This window comes from Neopelma chrysocephalum, unplaced genomic scaffold (assembly GCF_003984885.1).
Source record: "Neopelma chrysocephalum unplaced genomic scaffold, ASM398488v2 Primary Assembly neopelma1_71, whole genome shotgun sequence".
Taxonomy (NCBI): Eukaryota; Metazoa; Chordata; class Aves; order Passeriformes; family Pipridae; genus Neopelma; species Neopelma chrysocephalum.
Genome location: NW_020897731.1, coordinates 14,664,398 through 14,679,232, shown reverse-complemented (window position 1 = coordinate 14,679,232; position 14,835 = coordinate 14,664,398). Strand labels below are relative to the sequence as shown.

Below are 14,835 nucleotides of genomic sequence, written 5' to 3'. Positions count from 1 at the left end.
GGGGCCGGCGGGGCCCAGCGCGGGCTGAGCGAGCCCCGCGGGCGGCGGAGCGGCTGCGGAGCAGAGATCGCCCCGCCGCGCTCCTGCCCGCAGCGATCGAGCCCCGGCTCCCCGCGTGGTGCCATGGAGCCCCTGGCGGACGAAATGCCCTTGCCCGGAGCGGGAAGCGGCTGAGTCTCTCCAGCTCATCGTTCCCGGAACCGGGTGGGGGATTAGGCGTGGACCGCGGGCTCGACTGGAGAAGGAATGCAGACGAGCTAACCTCTCCAAACGCGGTCTGCCGGAGTGTTAACTCTGCCTTTAATTCCAGCGGGGCACACACGAGGGCGTTTCTTCTGCCGAGCTGGACGGTGCGCAGTATTTGCAGAAAAACAGTTCGAGTGGGGAGAAAAGAACTTAAAACTCAGGAAGTAGGCAGTTGTTTATAAATAAGGATGCAACCCTCATGAGGCTCTAAGGAGTTTGTAAATGTAAACATATACGTGTTTTTGTGCTTTCCAAAGTGCTGCTCCCTTAAGCAGCCACTATAGGATGGTATCCCCTCTTCATCTCTGGCTCAGATAAGTTTGCTTCTACTCAGATGGAGCCTCTCTGCACACCTTTTACTGGTTTAACTACAGATGCCGTTCAAAGCTAGTTAGGGTTCAGCTTTGATTTTAGACTCCAAAGAGTTTAAACATGTTTATAGCTTAAACCTGATGCTCTGCAATGATGGGTGATACAGTCTGAGTCTTCTACAGTAATGATAGAGGTCTGCCAGCACTTAGACTGCTGAAACTAGTAATATGTGATATTTTCATAGTTTGTTAGGGCTCGCTGATGGCTTTAAATTTATGTATGAGGACAAATCTGCTTCTCCTGTTTCTCTGCTAACACCTTTTTAGAAAACTGATCTTAATGGAAGACTTGCTTCCTCCTTTCCCACCTTTGCGGGACAAAGGCTTTCTCCCTCTGTGTCATCTTCTGAATTCACACATCTTGCAATGTCTGGCACTTTCCTAGAAAGGAGGAAGACAAAAATAATTTTGAGGACAATATGAGTTGCCCTTTTCAGTCCTGAAGCAAAGAGGCTGTACAACCGTCACTGCTGCAGCTGCAGAGGCAAAAATTCAGTGATGTTAGTAATGGTGTAGCCTGTGCTGCTTGTGCAACCACAGCACAAGTGTATTGCAATTCAATGTCACACCCTTGCAAACTTTTTTCGTGTATTGCCAAATGTAAGTAGCCCCTGTCAGATTGGTTCTGCAGCATCTTCTCAGCTGTGCTGAACTGATGTGTGTAGAGTTACATAATGAACTGATTTGTCTTAGAAGGGATTTATTTTTTCACCCAGATTAGTGGCCTAACCCAGTTTCCAAGCAGAGAACTATACTGGTATACCTGATGGAATGAGTGCCTGGGAGTAGGGGCTGCTTGAGTTTTCTGTAGCTGAGAGGGACACTCATAGGGCTGGAGCTGGAGCATCAGCTGTTGTGTACTTAGACCTGTGACACTGGTTGAAAAATGCCATATAGAACCTGTGCTGCAGTTGCCACTATCAGTAAATATTAATTAAGTATAGTTACCCAAGCAAGTATTACTGGTTTCATTGAAGTGATACCAAAAATTTGATTTCAGTTACTGCAATCGTTCTGGAAGCACCAAATGTCACAGGTGATGTTGGGGCAAAACTTGCACTGAAATAGGCAGGCTATAAATAAATATGATTCTTTTGATGAAGGCCCTCATGGATGCTCCGAATACCTGGAATGAGGAGCATATACTTTCTACTGCAGTCATTGAGCTAGGTTGGTGAAATTCCGTGTTCTGTCTTGTATTTTGAGGTGCAGAGTGAATTATATGATGTTATTTTGGAAAATAATATGCTTTATTGAACACTAGCCTTGTAAAAACACTGTCTTTGAAATAACCAGTCTTTGTACCACCTAACAAATAGGTTTTGGTTTCTGCTTGTGTTACTCTCCTCAGTAAAACAGATAGATACAAATCTTTCAAAAGAAAACTTGCAACCTGATGTGATTGATTACTATGGTCTCCTGTTATTGCATAAGATGGAGGATTTGAAGCAGTATTCAGAACTGGAAAGGACTAGATGGCACAGCCATTACTGAGGTCATACCATTGCTAAAAGCTGAGCAGGAACCAGCTTTTTAGGCTGTTCAGATGCTGTGCATCAATTACGCCCCTAACCAAGCAAGAGTGATCAGAAAGCCTTACTTACAACTCCTACCTGGGTGGAACAGCTCAAAATTACATGTCTTGTTGCTGCTGCTGAAGCACACCTGGAGAGACACACCAATATAGCCTCGCCCTTAAATTTTAGTATTACGGGCAAGGGGACCACCTAGAACAGCCATGCTGGTGGGTTTTTCCAGGATATGCAAGGCACACTGCTGTGGTTTTTGGGGGCAATATCCTGGAAGGAAACTTGATGGTTCCGTTGATAGATGCCTTTTCTGATTTGAATGAGCATAGATAAAAGCTAAACACACACAGTTTTTCTACCAGGTGATCTCATATATATGCATGGCATTATAAACCACTGAGAGGGTCAGTCAGAGTATGTTAAATAAATAAACAAACAAACCCAGAACTGGAGCAAGTGATCCTATCTGGGATCTAAGTCGATATGATAGATACTTACATTGCTTCATTTCTGCAGTTAGTTATGCAATGAATTAATAATTTATCTGGCATCTCTTAATAAATGGCATGAAAAATCTCATGATTCTTGGATAAAAGCGTCACTGAAGGGTAACTTTATTGGTGCAGTGTGGCATACTTTTCTCCCAGGCAATTCTGTATTCACTGTCTGTTATGTCAGCAGTGGCTAACAAGGTTACCTTTTCTTCTAAAGAGCAGGATAGCTGAAGAAGATTGGTGAATTTATAACTCTGAAGTTTGAAGAAGATTGTGCATAGGTGTAGGTTTTCCTTTGTATCTTGGAGCTGTGTAGTTTATGAAGTCTGCATTTCATAAACCTTGCGTAAGTCTATTAAAATATTCTAATATTATTGCATCTTCTCACAACACCAAAAGGTTCTGCAAATCTTCTACCACAGTTATGTGCATTTTTAAAGAAAAACTGATTCCAGAACTGGAATCCAAAACTCAAGATGAAGATAGAGGAAAAAGAATGATAAATAAATCTTGCTAAAAAGCCTCTGTAGAAGTCTACCGGTAAGCTTTAGAAGTAAATTAAACCAGACAGGTGGTGTTAAGTTGGGCTATCCAATGTAACACGTATTTCCTGCTACCACTTGTAAAGTGTATAAGTGTGAAGACTCTGATTTTGAGATGTATTCATGTTCCCTCACATAACAATTTCCAGAAAGCACAGAGGTTGGTAGAGGTTTGTAAGTTTGCAGAGCAGCTCACTTGCTATTTGACAGTTTTTAGTTAAAGCAACAGAATGAGTAGAGCCTTATTGTTGATCTAAAATTAATTCTCCAAATATTTTAAGCTTTAAAGTAACAACTATTAAAAAAACCCAAAACTTTGAAGTCACTTTATTTTGCAGGGTTGTAGTTAGTATTTAAATTATTTTACTACATAAAAATTCTAATGAGGCTTGTTTTTCTCTTGCCTGTTATCTTAAGCCTAAAAAGAAGTCAGTAATAATGAGTATAATTGAGTGATCAAGTCCACGAATCTACTTGGAGACTCTTTAAACAGATGCTCTCTTCAAACTTGTTAGCTAAAGGTATCGATGGGCAGAATTTCATAGTTTATATAGTAATGCATTTATATTGTAGGAGTACATGTAAAATAGTAGAGTGTTGAAAATCTGTGCATGAATTCCATAATGGAAATGCATGAAGTCACACTTTAGGAAGAATGCTTTCCAGTCTACCATTGTCTGCTTGCTGAATCTATGTTATTATATGCAGCTATAACACAAAGAGCCTAAATTTTTACAGGAAATAACATTTCTGATTCTAGAAAATTGTTTTAAGCTGAGTATACTAAACGAATCTATACATGTCCCATATTTTGTGCATGCTTTCAAATTACATGTTCCATTGATTTTAAGCCCTAAATCCAAACTTCCAGGGAGCTGACTGGTAAGAGAAAAGGAGCCTGAAAGACCCCTTATTATCAATCAGGCTTGATGCAGATTTCTTAAGAATGTATTACTTTACTTGTCATTACTTGTGATAATAACAAATTGCCAGATGAACTCCATGTTGGGGAATAGCTCTCAGCTGGGTACAATGTAGGCCTGAGCCACATCCTTTACCTTCTCTATATTATTTAGGCCATAGGAGGCACTTTCTTTCTCTAAAATGGCTGCTAATGCTGGAGGTAGTGATACCAACCAGGTACCTGTTTTCTCACTTTCTTTTTAATAAACCTGAACCAGTGGGCTTTTTTTGACAGAAGTCAGATTTGGTTTTGTCTATACAATAGTGCTTTTCTAAATTTGAAGCTTCAGCTGTTGATTTTACACACTTAGAAAGCTTGTTATGTCTGTATTGTGGTCAGGTACTAAAATAAGGTTACAGAATAGACCTTTTGGAACTCTTGGTATTAAATTGTTTCTCTATTTAAATGTTACCTCTTTTTACCTGAGTAATTTTTTGCAAGGTGCAAGTTACTGTCTTAAATTTATGAGAAGGTGGAGAATGCAGTATGTCCCACTACTTAACTGTCTTTTTACATTTGACACTACTTCATAGCTGTGTTGATCATTTTAACTGTAGAAGTACTTTGGTCTAGGTTTGTGATAACTAATTGGAAAAAAAAAGAATTAAGCATCTGTCTTAAGTCATTGTATTTCACTGCTAGTGGAAGTTTGTCTTGCAATGTGTATTGGTGAAGATGACTAAGGAAGAAATAAATTTTTTCGTGATTCAAAGACAAGAAAGGTGGTGTGGGTGTCTGAGCAGCTACGTTTAACTAGCTGGGCTTTGTTTTCTGAATCATAAACAGAATTTCAAAATCAATATATATTGTAATGGAGCTACTGAGAAAGTAATTTCAGTGCATTGCTGTTTTGTAGTGTGATGAGCTATGTATTTAAAAATTTATTGTTTTCCCTTTTGCTAGGATATCCGGAAATTCTTTGGTGTTGTACCTCCTGGAAAGCGACAACAATGTGATACTGTGACAAAGAGTGAAAAAATTAAAAATGGCGAAGGACCTTCAAGTGGGAAGAAAAGGGAAAAGGAGACTAAGGTTAGTTTTGCTTTTCTTATTTATGAAGTGTTTGGTTTCTCTGATACAGGATTGTTTGTGTATCTAGCGTTTCTTAAAGTTATAATTCTTCTCATATACTAAAATAACAGATAATATGTCAGGTTTTATAGGCATGGGAGGGAACTACCACTTAATATTAACTTCTACCAGTAAACCTTTGTAGGTGGTGAAAAAAACTGCTAATTTAAAAAATTTGGTTTGTAGGGCAAAGGCAGGTAGAAGTTGTTATGGTTAGGTGCTAGTGTAGGAACAGTCTGATGTATTTGAAGTTATTTTAATTATTGCCCACAGTTCTCTAAGTAGCTCTGCTTACTTAGTCTTTAGTTTAATTAAAGTGTAAGCTTACACACAGTAGATGTAGGCATATCACAAAGGTGCCATGCTTCCAAGTGAGGTAAAAGTCTGTGGTGGAGGTGCCTTCTGACCAGTTTTTTTAACCAGATGTTCTAACACCTGTGGGGGAAATGTTAATATTGTTTGTCTTCATTGGGATCACTTCTGTAAACCTGTTGCAAAGACCAAATTCTTTAAAATGATAGGTTAAAACCAGGTTGGGTTCTGGTGTCAGGCTACTTCACGTGTTCATCATTTAAGCTGTATAAAAAAGAAAGCAGTGGCTAAAGATAGCTCTAAAATCACTTGCAAATGGAAGGATTTCTAATAGGATGGGATGTTTAATGTGAAGCATAACAGTGTGGAAGTAAGATGTTACTCAAAAATATTCTGACTGTGTATTTTAGTTGTTTCAATGTGAAAATAAAGGACCATTAAGTGGAGCTGAAAGACATAGCAGTTATCTTCTGTGATCTGTTATTTCTACTGTGCAATTCTCCAATTATATCAAGGATTTAACAGATTTCAGGTTAGGACTTAATGTAGATGATAAAATGAGTTACTCTAAAAATACAATTCTAGATAAATAAAAGCATTTACAACTGCATGTGATTAGAAAACAAGCATAGCTGGTAGTTTGTTAGACTGAGGAAACTTTATACCTGTGCAGCTTGTGATATTTCTAAATATCTAAAACTAGCAATGTTTAAAAAAAAATTCCTTGAGACAATTCAGTTCTCTCTGATGCCACCTGGGGCACATTTGTCAGGTGTGAATACTGGTGCAATCCCTGGCAGTGGCTGCACTGCTCAAGGGGTGAGAGGAGAGCCTGCAACAACAAGGGCTCTGACCTGGAAATCAGTGTAGCTTCAAATGTTGTGCATGATTTTTTCTTTTTTTCCATTGGGTGTATTGTTCTCTGAGGTTGTGTCGAATTCTGGTGGTTACAATGAAGCCACATCCAGTGTAGAAACAAAAGTGAAAGTAACTTACTGGCCTGTCTGACCTCTGTTTTGCATGGGACCATTTCTTTTTTTGGATTAACGGTTGGAAGTGCTCAAAAATTTGTTTTTGATTAACTTTAATTAGCATTAATTAGAATATTTATTTTAAACATCTGTAGTTTGCTTGGAGCATGTTTAGCTTTATTACTGCAGTTTCTTCCTCATTTCGTCTGCTCTGCACCCTTCCCGTGCCCACCCAGGAGTTAGCAGAAAACTGTTTTGTAAATGTAATATTTGAAAATAAATAATTTGTAAGAATTTGTTTGAAACTCATAAATTTCATTGTGTAACTGAGTAAAAGCTGGAAGGATCTGTTTATTGATGAACTAATGGACTGTTGCTCTTAGGTGAACAATTCTCCCAGTGAAGATGATTCCAAACAAAAGCGTACGAAAAAGAAGAGGAGAGTAATCTATGATTCAGGTAGTGTTCACAGTTGTTTCTGAATGTTCCTTTGTATGCCTTGCATCAGCATTCAAGGTTGATCAGGTAAATGGTGCATCTGAAAGTTTTTGTGTTGTTTTTTTTATTATTATGGAATAGATGCAATTAAAAACATTTTTCACAGTAAATGTTGATGGATAAATATGTTTGATAAATATGAGTGCAGTGTATGTCATGCATGTAATATACAATGCAAAATAACTTTTAACAAAATACCTGTTAAAAAGACCAAAATCCAACACACACACAAAAAAAACCACAAAAAAAGAAATTCAGATAGTAAATTTTATCAAAACTTTGTAACTTTTTTTTTTGTTATGAAATTGTATATACATTCTGGAGAGTTTTAGTTTTCTATTAGGGATAAATAACATCCTACACTGGGTACAGGAGGCTGATCGTATTCTATAATTTTATGTTTTTGTGGATTGCATGAATATAATATGGAAGATTGTTTTAAAAGCAAACTTGTGTGTCTTTCTCTATTAAAAAAATCTAGTAAATATTCATTCCATAGTTACAAATTTACAGTTTCATGGAACACACCAGCATAATATAGTATTTTTTGTGAGTTTGGATTTTGGGGTTTTTTTGTTTGGTTTTTTTTGAAGTAAACTGCTGTGGTACCCTTGACCACAGAGAGGTTTTTATATAGGCATAGCTGTTCTTGGAATAAATAACAAAATATTTCTTGTTATGTAAACAAAAAACCACTTGTCAAGACTGAGTTCTGACCAATTATGCATTGTCATTTATATGATGGATGAAAAATGAAGCTATGCTCTGACATACGGTAGGAATATGGAATCTCTTTCTCACTCAGTTGAATATATGTGAACACATGTTAACTGTTATGTGATCTATTACTTAAAGCCTGTGTGTGTATGTGGAGGAAATCTACATTTATGTCGTGGTCAAAATACAGATTCAGAAGAGGAGGTGCAGTCAGTGAAAAAATCCAAGAAGACACCTGAGAAAAAAGCAGCTACTTCAAAACTTGGTAAAGTTCTGAAGCGGGATCCTGTTGTTTATATTTCAGAGACAGGTAATGGAAGAAATATATCATTATGTGTTCAGCTGTAGTGGGGCGGATTAAGTTACTGGTGGGATGGATTGTTTGACTGATATACTCTTAAATTTGATCCTAAAGCCTAATACTGAGGAAGACAAATTATGTTCTCCTTAAACAACCTAACCAAAAGCACTTCAGAGGTTTAGCCTCAAGTACTGTAAAGTCGGGCACAGGGTAAAACTGAGGTGATGTTGGATAGTGGCTTAGGTTGATTTAAATAGGCATATAATGTAATGAGATAATGCTTCCTTGCTTAAGACAATTCCACAGATGTAGGGAAAGAAGGAATAATTTTTAATATAGTTAAACTGCTCACTTGCACACCATAAATAGGTTTGAAAACATGGATTTTTATTTTACTTGGTATTTGACTTTCCATGTCTCTAATCTCTGCCTGATCTGTTGGTGACTGCAACAGTTCTTGGGTTTTGTGTTTTACTTATCAACACATATGTTTTGTCAGTTGCTGCAGTGGTTGGATGTGCATTCTTCATCCAGTCTGAGTTCAGCTGAAGCTATAACTATCAGGTCTCCTGATAGTAGAGTTCTTTACTAGCCACAGTACATTCTGAAGAAACTGTGATAAAATTAACAGACTTGTATTCAAATCTGTTTTGGTAAAATGTGTTTGAGTGATAGAATTCCAGTAGTCCTTCTGTGATCCCTCCTTGAGTTTTATTGTACTTTATTTGGAAGCGTAGGCACTGTACCTGCATATGGTGTTATTTTTTTTGTAAGCATGTTGCTGAACATCAACATGGCCTCCCTATAATCATACCATGTGTTTTTAAAATGAAAAGGGATTGTTTGCTGCAGTATTGCATTAGAAGTGTGGCTCTGTTGGGCTTTTTCTACACTTTATTCCTCCTTGGGCTCACTTCAGAATCACTGTGTTTAAGATGTATTGTACTTATTTTGCTTGTCCTAGATATTTGACCTGGCATTTAGCTGAACTGTGTCATGTATTCAGATGAATGCAATTTTCCAAAGTAACCTGGACATGGTTTTTATCTTATTTATCCTTTTACTCCAAGCTTTGTTTCATTTGAAAGTTTGGCCAAGATGTCTTTCCTAATTGAAAGGATCTTTAAAAGCATTGATCCCAGAGGTAAATGATCAGATTCTTTAGGAATAAAGAGTACATGTTTAGGTTAATTATGCAATTCGAAGTTGTGTAATCAAGTTTTTCTGTTTCCATGGGAACACTAGTCAAGGTTATTAGTGAAATCCCTGAAAACCACAGGCTCAAGGTTACTCTTATCAAAAGAGTCTTAAGTACACCCAGGGTTGACTTAATAGTGTATTTTAAAAAAATGCCTTTATAACCTTGAGACCTAATGTTTGAATTTTGTTTATATTTCATCTGTATAAATTGTTTCTTCAGCTTAATGGAGCTGTCAAGATGAGTGTGTTTAAGTGGTATTGATACAGCTACTGTTTGAGATAAATAAAGAAGAGGAATACAGAAATATAGACAGAAAAGATCCTAAAGAAATTTGTAGGGGTTTGTTCTTTTCTTATTTTCACTGTTATGCAGCTGAAAACTTATATCAAGAATGTGCTACTTGGACTTGGATCAAAAGTCAGAATCTCATTTTCAAGGGCTCTGTCCATGGCCATGTGTTTGAAAGAGCCTTTTGGCATCAAGTAGACAGTAGAAGTTTGGTAGTTAATTGCTTCAACCTACTTTTCAGTTTAATTTCAAACTTTCTTGCTGTTATTACTTGAATTTCTTTCACTTCTTCTGTATAACTATGGGGGATACAGCTTTCTTGAAAAGTGTTGGCAAAGTAACTTTTTGGTTTGTATAAGAATGGACTGATTGGGTTATTGCATTGCTTTGTTTCTTATTAGCTTGTGAACAAGCTGATTTTTTTAAAAGGCAAAAGAACAAAGCAAGAATTGTTGCTCTTTGTAATTCTGTAATAACTACTTTTGTTTTTATTAAAACAAATTGAATCTAAATAAGTATTTAGTTTAATGGTGGCCAAAGATAAAATGAAGTTATTCTATCAGGCAAGAAGGGGAAAAAAAAGAGCCTTGTCTTGTTGATAGTACAGTGTTACAGGATTGGGAGAAATCCAAGTGTTTGTTGTACTTGTCAAAGTAACACTTTGACTGTTTAAAGAAGTATGGAACCTTGAGCTTTGTTTGTAGAAGATGACCTGCTATTGTGATTTGTTGAACCTCACCTGGTTTCATCACAGGAGGAATTGTGACCTCGCTTGTAGAGGCCTTGATTGCTTGAATATTGGAAAATAAACTTTTTTAAAACAAGAAAAGCCTTGTTCTATTGGTAGGCTGAGTTATTTATAAAGGTAAAAAAACTGAAGTCGTAGGAACTGAGGAGGTCTGTAGGTTACTGGAAAACTGTTCATTGAGAGCTTAGAAGACAGGACAAAGGAATAGCTTGTGAATGTGCTTGCTGAATATATACTCCTTAATGTAGAGAATATTGGGATGGGGAAACAAACAAACCAACCAACCCCAAAAAACTCAGAAAAAAACTATTAGTGAAGTGCTAATACTGCTGGCAAAATAAAAATAGTTCCCACATCCAAATGCTGGTTCAAATGAGCACCAGGTTGTCAGTGAATAAGCATGTCTTAACTGAAAGGTTTCATGAGGGAATAAAATATTGTCCTTGGCACTCCCTGGGCAATACTTGCATTGTACATACTTATGGAAAATGCATGAAGAGAATAAATAGTACTTTACATAGCAGCTTTCCTCAAGTGTTTAATGAAAGGTCAGTTGAAAATACGGACTTGAACCTTAAGGGAGTTTTACTTGAAATGTACTTTAGGAATGAGTAGGTTCTGACAGAAATCCCCAGAAGAAGCAGGGAATAGTGTTGCAGAGGACAATGTAAAAGGTTTTTAGGAGTGAGCCCCATTAAAATTAATTTGGTTAAGTTTAGGAATACCAATAGTACAACAAAAGGGTCATATAATGGTAAATGTGCTGTTGTCTTAAGTGCTGAGAGAAGTGTTATGTAAGTATAGTAAATGTATGATATTTACCTGAGTAGGTGAATAAATATGTGGTTGAAGTAAAATATAATCTTATTCTTTAAGTGGTCTTTTTTTTCCCTCTGCAAAACTAGGAGAACATCAATGTTGAGAAATAAATGTGGTAATTTTGACTAAAAAAGTTAATAGGATTCACTTATCAGAAGACAGAGCGATTACTTTAGAATGACTTGTCAGCCTATATCTCAAACATGGCAGAACATGAAATAAATTCATTTCAGTTTAGTCTCTGTAGCAGCTCTTCAAGCTGTAGCTGTAGTTCAAGTTGTTGCTGCTTTCTTCTGCCTGTTCCTATTCTCTTTGCTGGAGATATTTTTTTCTCCCTTTGAGATGTTCTTATTGAGCTGCTAGAGTAACTAGTCTTGACATAGTTATTCTGTTGGATTAGTCTAAAATGTAAAAGAGGATTTTTGTGTTTGGATTTTTTTTTCTACACTGATTTTGTTTGGAACGGAGCATTGTGTCCTTCGTGGCTCAGTAAGTTAAGCTGCCTGAGCTGCAGCTGGAAAAAAAGGAGCACATTTATACTTGCCTGGATTGCTTTAAGTTACTTTTTTTTCCTGTTTTGTAATTATTCGTTGGGCATTGCTGAATATTCCTGTCATGCAGGTAACTTTAGGCAACTAAATCAGAACGTGAAATTTCATTGCATGGTGGGGATTCAGATCTGCTTATGTGAATTGATAAAGCTGCTATTATAGAAAAGTGACCAGCTCAAGTGAATGGAACTCTCAATAATAAACTGGAACGAGTTAATGGACTGATAATTTCTGGTTGCTTGCCGAGGTAACACACACAGCGGTTTCTATGGCAAGTGCAAGTATTTCCTTTGGAAGGAGTTGCTATAATTGATGGCTTTTCAGATTGAGATTACTTACTGCGGTTTAAATATATTCAGCCTTCTCATTTTAACGCTCTCAAAACTAAGTATACAGACTTGACTAAGACTTTAATTTGGTGTATACTTGACAAAGGGTATCAAAGTCTATGCAGTTTGCCACTCAAGTGTATAATTACAGTTAGACGTGGCAGTTACTTCATTTTAGTGTTTTATCCTTAAATCTTTTCCCTCAAAGTGAAAAATATGGCAGAGGCAACTTTTTGAAGTTACCTTTGATAATTGAAAAATCCAAATGTAAATTCATTTCAGGGGACTAAAACTGAAATGATTTAGATAAGTTTTATATTTTTATAACAGCACAGAACCTTGACTTGTCAATATAGGCCAAGTGCTAACAAGTGTGGTTTAAAGTGCATGTTTGTAGTACATCTAAAATCAATTAGCTTTTTGAGAAATAGCATGAAAAATCTAAAATGAAATAATGATGCAATCTTAATTTTTAAATGTAGGTTGCAACTACTGTTTTTTTTTAAAGGAGAAGGAGGAGAGAAAAAATGCTTTTTGCTAGTCACAAATAGCATCTGTTCTTTGGAAAGAGTTACGGGGATTGACTTTGAATAGACTTGGTGGATTTTTTGAGAAGTGATGGTTATCTTAAAGATAATGTTCTTAAAGACTTGAGCAAAAGATAAGTACAAAACTCAGTCCTTCCCAGTGCTGGGACTCTTTGAGTACTGACCAATGCATATGTAAAGTAATTTAAACCCAAGTCTACAACTACAGACAAACACTATTCTCCCCACTCCCAGCTTTAGCTTGGACAGCAATACCTATTGCTGTAGGTTGCAAGTTCTTTAGGGCAGGAACTGTTTAAATACTTGTGCAGATGTGGTGCCCTTGAAGCTGATGAATGTCCAGAATATTGCCATTTTATTCAAGTAATGTAGATTTAATGACTTTTGGATAGGATATAGTCCTTTACCTCCACATAGAAATCCTTATGTAGTAGTCTACAAATGCTGATTCAACATACATTTATCATAATAAGTACAAATTATTTGTAACCTGTAGATGCCCTGCCTATATTTGGAGTTGATTTTACGACATCATAGTAAGAGGCTGTCTCTGCCTTAAAAATTTTGTATCCTAAACAGAATAGGAACCTGGGAATTATATTCTCTAGTGATGAGGAACTCAACAATACAGAAATAACGAGTGAAGATTAATAAAATACGTTGTTCTGAAGGCCCTCCAAGGATCTGTCCTGTGCTGCTTATTGTCGTCCCTACCTGCAACAGATTGCTCCCTTTTTAGATTGGCTGAGGTCATTCTTGAAACCAAGACTTTTAAAAGGATCTGAATTTAAACAAAGTTTAAAAGAGCCTAAGTAATTTTGATTGAGATCAGTTAGAGAGCAACCACAGGTTGCTCAGTAATCAGCAGATGAACCTCTTTTGAGAAAGGGTGAGGATAGGAAAGAGGAATAACAAACAGGTACAGGTGAGCTACTGCATTGCCTTATTAACCTAATTGTGCTACTACTGGAACGGTATATAAAATGAAAGCCAGATGTGCTTTAACGTCATGGAATAGCTCTTAAAAACCCCAGGATTGAACAGTTGTTGTTTGTTGCTAGGGAAGCTTGTCCTTGTACATTGTCTGGCGTAATTGGTCCTTGCTTTGTGTATTGTGTTAGTGTCCAGAATAATTTAGAGCAATCTCCTAGTTGTCACTGCCTGTGTGTTCTGTTAATCGCATGATTAGCTTTCTCTGTAACATCTGCTTAATTTCCAGAAACCTCAACTAAAATATATTGTCTTGACTTGTGTCTGTAATTCAGAGTTAATCCTGAAAAAAAACGAATGTATGTTCAGGATACTTTTTCGTTGTACAGCACACAAAAAAATGCATTGATGTAAACAGGAAATACTGTTCTCTGAATGTCTTGTTCTGCTACACAAAGATTTTACAACAGAAAAGTCATCTAGTTGGTGATCAAATTGATTCCTGTTTCTTACTTTGTGAAGTCCATGCCTCTATGTAAGAATGTCTCAGCTGTTCACCTAGCAGTTGGTATAAGCATGCAACTAATCTACAGTTTTTGTAAGCTAAAATCTAAATTGTCACTTTTATTTTCCCACAAATTATTGGCTTGCTTTTATGAATGTGAATGCCTCCTTTTCCTTTTACAGGTTGTGTGTTGAGAAACACTGACCTGAACAGCTCAACAGCAATACCAGGACTCTCTTGGGATTTTGAAAGTTGTAAATGAAGTTGCCTTCAGGCTTGTAAGGAAACTGGAAGTGTGCAACTTTGCTGTCCACTTCTGTGGCAGTAGGCATGTGTGAGCAGTTTGTTTCAAGGAAGTGTTAAGGTTTTACTGAAAAAGTTGGTTGTTCTTTAATACTTGAAATAAGAGGAGTGGGGGAGTGCCTGGAGATCAGGTGAATTTGTGATGAACTTACAGATTTTGTGAACTTGAGATGGAACTGTAGCCTGAGAATCTGTCTCCTAAAGCATCGTTTGAAACTCACTTAGTAGAATCAGGGCAGTTTTGTTTCCTGATGACCACTTCTATGTGCTCATTCTCCCTTGTCTTTACAGTTGACAGTTCATAAATGCTGTGAGTTTCTTGTCCTTATTCAGCCACTGCTTCCAGTCAATGAATGCGCCTAATCCCGCCATTTCTAGGAAAGACATAATTAAAGCAAAACCCTAATTATTGATAATATGTATACTGGCTTCATAAATTGCTTGAGTCCATATACTTTTTTGATTAAAATCTAATTGTATTTACTCTGCTTCTTTGCACTTGAGAGAAAGCAATATCCTGTTGGGTTTTGTTGTTGTTTAAATGGTTACAAGTGAATAATGAAAAAAAATCAATATTGCATACAGATCTTCTGATAA

The 14,835-nt window shown here is 36.8% G+C and overlaps 1 protein-coding gene across 1 annotated transcript in view; it reads left to right on the top strand.

Moving 5' to 3' along the window:
- The window catches only part of RFC1 (replication factor C subunit 1), a 34,316-nt gene that overhangs the window by 894 nt on the left and 18,587 nt on the right, over positions 1–14,835 (top strand). The window contains exons 2-4 of the mRNA XM_027686340.1: positions 5,050–5,178; positions 6,884–6,959; positions 7,906–8,025. Of these exons, the coding sequence (XP_027542141.1) occupies positions 5,050–5,178; positions 6,884–6,959; positions 7,906–8,025 (325 nt within the window). The remainder of the gene's footprint in view (positions 1–5,049; positions 5,179–6,883; positions 6,960–7,905; positions 8,026–14,835) is intronic.